At 38.3% G+C, this 4300-nt stretch overlaps 1 protein-coding gene across 1 annotated transcript in view; it reads left to right on the top strand.

Annotated features, from left to right (window-relative positions):
- LOC107569016 (rab3 GTPase-activating protein catalytic subunit-like) overlaps positions 1-4300 on the top strand; it is a 43261-nt gene that overhangs the window by 18352 nt on the left and 20609 nt on the right. The window contains exon 16 of the mRNA XM_016255014.1: positions 3274-3464. Within this exon, the coding sequence (XP_016110500.1) occupies positions 3274-3464 (191 nt within the window). The remainder of the gene's footprint in view (positions 1-3273; positions 3465-4300) is intronic.

Below are 4300 nucleotides of genomic sequence, written 5' to 3'. Positions count from 1 at the left end.
TCACACACACTCACTCACTCACTCACACACACACACACACACACGAGACGTTCACCACAAGAACGATTTATTGATTTCAGTGAGTTGATCTGATTCTTGTTTATTTGCTGCTGTAACTAGTAGTAAAGAGGACGAGATAATCTACAGTGATCTGCCAGCACACATTAAAGAGCAGAAAAACCACATTTATTGTTTGAATTTAGTGTTAAAATGGATAGAATCTGAAAGCTGAGACTGTTTCATATCAAACGTAAAAAACCACAAAGATTAATGGGATTTATTGGATGCAGCTTTTGTTCACGCATCAACTGAAAACACAGATCGAATCTTGGGATTCAAGAATCAATATCAGTTCATCAAATTGAAATCGAGAAATCAATATTTTCAACCCAGCTCTAATTTTTATCATTCATCAGCTGGAAAAAATCCTTCTGAAAGAGATTCGATCAATGATATTATTTCTCTGTCATTAATGTTTTAGCTGCACTGTGGACTTCTGTTCCTAGAGTTAGAGCCGTTATTATAACTGTATAGTTATCATCTGAGTGGATTGAATGTGTGTTTGTCCTGGATCTGCTCTGATGTGAATCAGTTCAAAAGAACCAATTCACAGAAGTGAATCAATCTGGCCTAATCTGTTTAAAAGAGAAATGCTGTTAGTTCATCTGTGTGTAGACGCTATCACACTCAGGATTCACGTCTGCTTCAACGCTGATGTCTGTAGGACAGTTAATGGCCAAATAACAAGCACATTAAAATCAGCATCATATTTAAAGCGATGATTCGTTTCATTTCACCAACAGAATATCAATTGTAGCATAAATATTCAATGTATTTTCCAGCCCGTATGTGTCTGTAATGTACTGTATGTATTTACAGTGAATGATGCACTTGATTTCACTCTACTTGAGAGATGTTTAACTGATCGGCTAAGCAGACGTGATTATTGATCGATCAGATCAGATGGTTCAGAGTGCTGTGTGCTCATCTGTGCTCTGAATGAATGCAGAATGCTGATGGATTGTGGCTGTGCTGTTGTACTGGAGTCTAGGGAACGAGCTGCAGTCGTCCGGATCATTGATGACGCTCACGGAGGAACAAGAACCCTCGTGTCATTGTGTGCTAATGAGTAAAGCTGTGTGTTGCTCTCTCAGGCTGGCCTGCGGAGCTCCGGATCTCAGGTGTTGCCTTCTTCATCAGAAGCTGCAGGTGAAGCTCCTCACGCTTACACACGATCACGACAGCACCAGCAGCGTTCAGCCTCAAACACACACCATACTCGTGTAAAACCAACCTGTTTGTGCAGGTATCATCACTTTACCTTCAGTTCCAGTGTTATGTGTGACCTAAAGGTGTTTTTAAGCGGTTAGATTTCTTATAAATCTCATCTAGTTTTGATCTAACTATAAATTTGTCCATAGGTTAGATTTAGTTTTTTCATGAGCATGATTTACTTATTTTTACAAATCATTGAAAGCAGGCACATTAAACGTAGCAAAATCAACATTAAATCAAAATGTACTTTATTAATAATGCGATTCAGTTTTAGAAGAAAGTCACACAGGAAAACAACACTAGGAGAGTCAATGATTGTTTATATATTACTGTTCAAAGTTTGCAGTCATTTTTTTAAAATAAATGAATACTAATTACTTTTATTCATCAAGGTTGCATTAAATTGATGAAAAATGACAGTAAAGACATTTACAATGTTACAAAACATTTATATTTCAAATAAATGCTGTTCTTTTGAATTTTCTATTCATCTGTGAATCCTGAAAAATAAAATGCATCACGGTTTCCACAAAAATATTACTGTTTTCAACATTGATAATAATCAGAAATGTTTCTCGAGCAGCAGATCAGCATATTATACTGATTTCTGAAGATCATGTGACGCTGAAGACTGGAGGAATGATGCTGAAAATACAGCTGTGCATCACAGGAATACATTACAGTTTAACAGATATTCACACAGAAAACAGCTGTTTTACTTTATAATAATAATTCACAGTTTTTACTGTATTTTTTATCAAAGAAATGCAGCCTTGATGAGCAGAAGAGAGTTCTTTTAAAAAACAGTATATATGCATATTTTTTATATTTTGCAGTAAACCATCAACGTGAAATTGATTTCATGTTTCACCGTCATTTTTTATTCAGTTGTCATTCTACTAATGGTATGCGACCGGCCAAAGTTAACTTTATTTAATTTTAATCAATAGAAACATAAATCAGTGTTTCAGTCTGTCTGTATATTCTCACATTTGACCTGTCTTCATCATCATCATCTTCATCATGTCCGTGTGTTAGTATCACATCCATGGCGCTTGACGTCTAATGAGTCTCAGCTCGTCATACCTTAATTGTTGTGCTGGTTAAGTGTCGCTCTTAGTGATGCACCGAAATTTCAGTAATCAGACATTGACCGAAACATGACTGTATTAGCATCTGTTTTGTGCTCACGACATGGATAAACTCCAACAGCTGTGAGAACACTAGTGCTGGATCGATTTCTCTTGTTAAGCGCTCTTTATCTTGATGAACCGATGTTGAATCATTTGAATCCAAAATCAATCTTTTAGTCTGTGCTATTTTCAGTTGAACAAAACTTCACTAAACATCATTTCTAGCGCCTGCCATCTAGCAATCACTCTATGTTTTGTGCTTCGTTACTTCTGTTATGAACCAAAGTCTGTCACTAAATTCACACATTTTATCACTAAATTCAGTCAGTGAATGTGTTTTTGCTGCTCTTTAATGACAGATGCTGGATAGTGAAGCGATCACCTCGTCCTCTTTACTACTAGTTACAGCAGCAAATAAACACGAACGAACATCAGAAGAAACAGAACAACTCAATCATGGAATCGATCAATCAGTGATTCAACCGCAGAAAGATGTCAATAAAACAGCCTGTGAACCGTAATGTCAGTAAAGACATTCAGTGACCATAAACTAGAGAGTCGGCTAGAAAAAACAACTCTAGAGGAGCATTTCGCTAAATAAATGCACTGTGTGTGACCGAATAAGCCTGTCGTGAGAGAGCAGATGAGTGGAGTAACTCTCACAGGGGTTTCTGCCTAATCGAGATGTTGTTAGGATTGCACAGGAAAACAAAACAAAAAATGCATTTCTCTTCTGCTCTAGTTTGCTGTCTAATAAACATGGCATTGCACGCTGCCGTTTACTGTCTGGCTGTTGTGCTCGGGTAAAAGATGCATAAATGTAAATGACCATTTTTGCATCATATTTTTCATCTGTGAAACCGAGTGAATCGTGCTTGTACTGTGCTGCTGATAACCGTGTTTGTGTGTGTGCCGCAGGAGCCCGCGCCCATGACTGAAGACCTGCTGGAGGAGCAGTCGGAGGTTCTGGCCAAACTGGGCACGTCGGCTGAAGGAGCGCACCTCCGCGCCCGCATGCAGAGCGCCTGCCTGCTCTCAGACATGGAGTCCTTCAAGGTGAGCTGTGTGCTCGTCAGTGAGAGGTCTAAAGGTTATGATAGCACTGCATTCTGGAGTCAGAAATGAGCATCTCCACGTCCCACATGCTCTGCAGATGTTCAGCATCTCGTTTGATTTGTGTCCTGGCAGCAGATTGTTGTCAGTCGTGTCACCTGTAATTCACTGTGAGTCCAGCTGATCTCCAGCACACTGTGTAACAGCATTCTGACCACTGTCAGCCGGAGGAACATCATCTCCAGTGCCATCCCGCCTGAGGATTACATGAAGGACTTTTCATTTTAAGAAAATATGTGACCCTGGACAACAAAACCTGTCATAAGGGTCAATTTTGTGAAATTGAGATGTATGCATCATCTGAAAGCTGAATAAATGAGCTTTCCATTGATGTATGGTTTGTTAGGATAGCACAATATTTGAAAATCTGGAATCTGAGGGAGCAAAAAAAATCTAAATATTGAGAAAATCATCTTTAAAGTTGTTCAAATGAAGTTCTTAGCAATGCATATTACTAATCAAAAATTAAGTTTTGATATATTTACGGTAGGAAATTTACTAAATATCTTCAAGGAACACGATCTTTACTTAATATCCTAATGATTTTTGGCATAAAAGAGAAATGTATAATTGTGACCCATACAATGTATTGTTGGCTATTGCTACAAATATCCCCCAGCGACTTAACACTGCTTCTGTGCTGCAGGGTCACATATGTCTTTTTTTTCCCCCATCAGAATTTGACTTTATATCTCACAAGTCAGAATTGTGAGATAAAATGTCGCAATTACTTTTTTTTAAATTCCGTGGTGGGAACGGACTTCCATAGCGTTCTCGTG

This window comes from Sinocyclocheilus grahami, unplaced genomic scaffold, assembly GCF_001515645.1.
Source record: "Sinocyclocheilus grahami isolate Dianchi unplaced genomic scaffold, SAMN03320097.WGS_v1.1 scaffold1303.1, whole genome shotgun sequence".
NCBI lineage: Eukaryota > Metazoa > Chordata > Actinopteri > Cypriniformes > Cyprinidae > Sinocyclocheilus > Sinocyclocheilus grahami.
The sequence above is the reverse complement of the archived record's forward strand: the minus strand, read 5'-3'. Positions and strand labels throughout refer to the sequence as shown.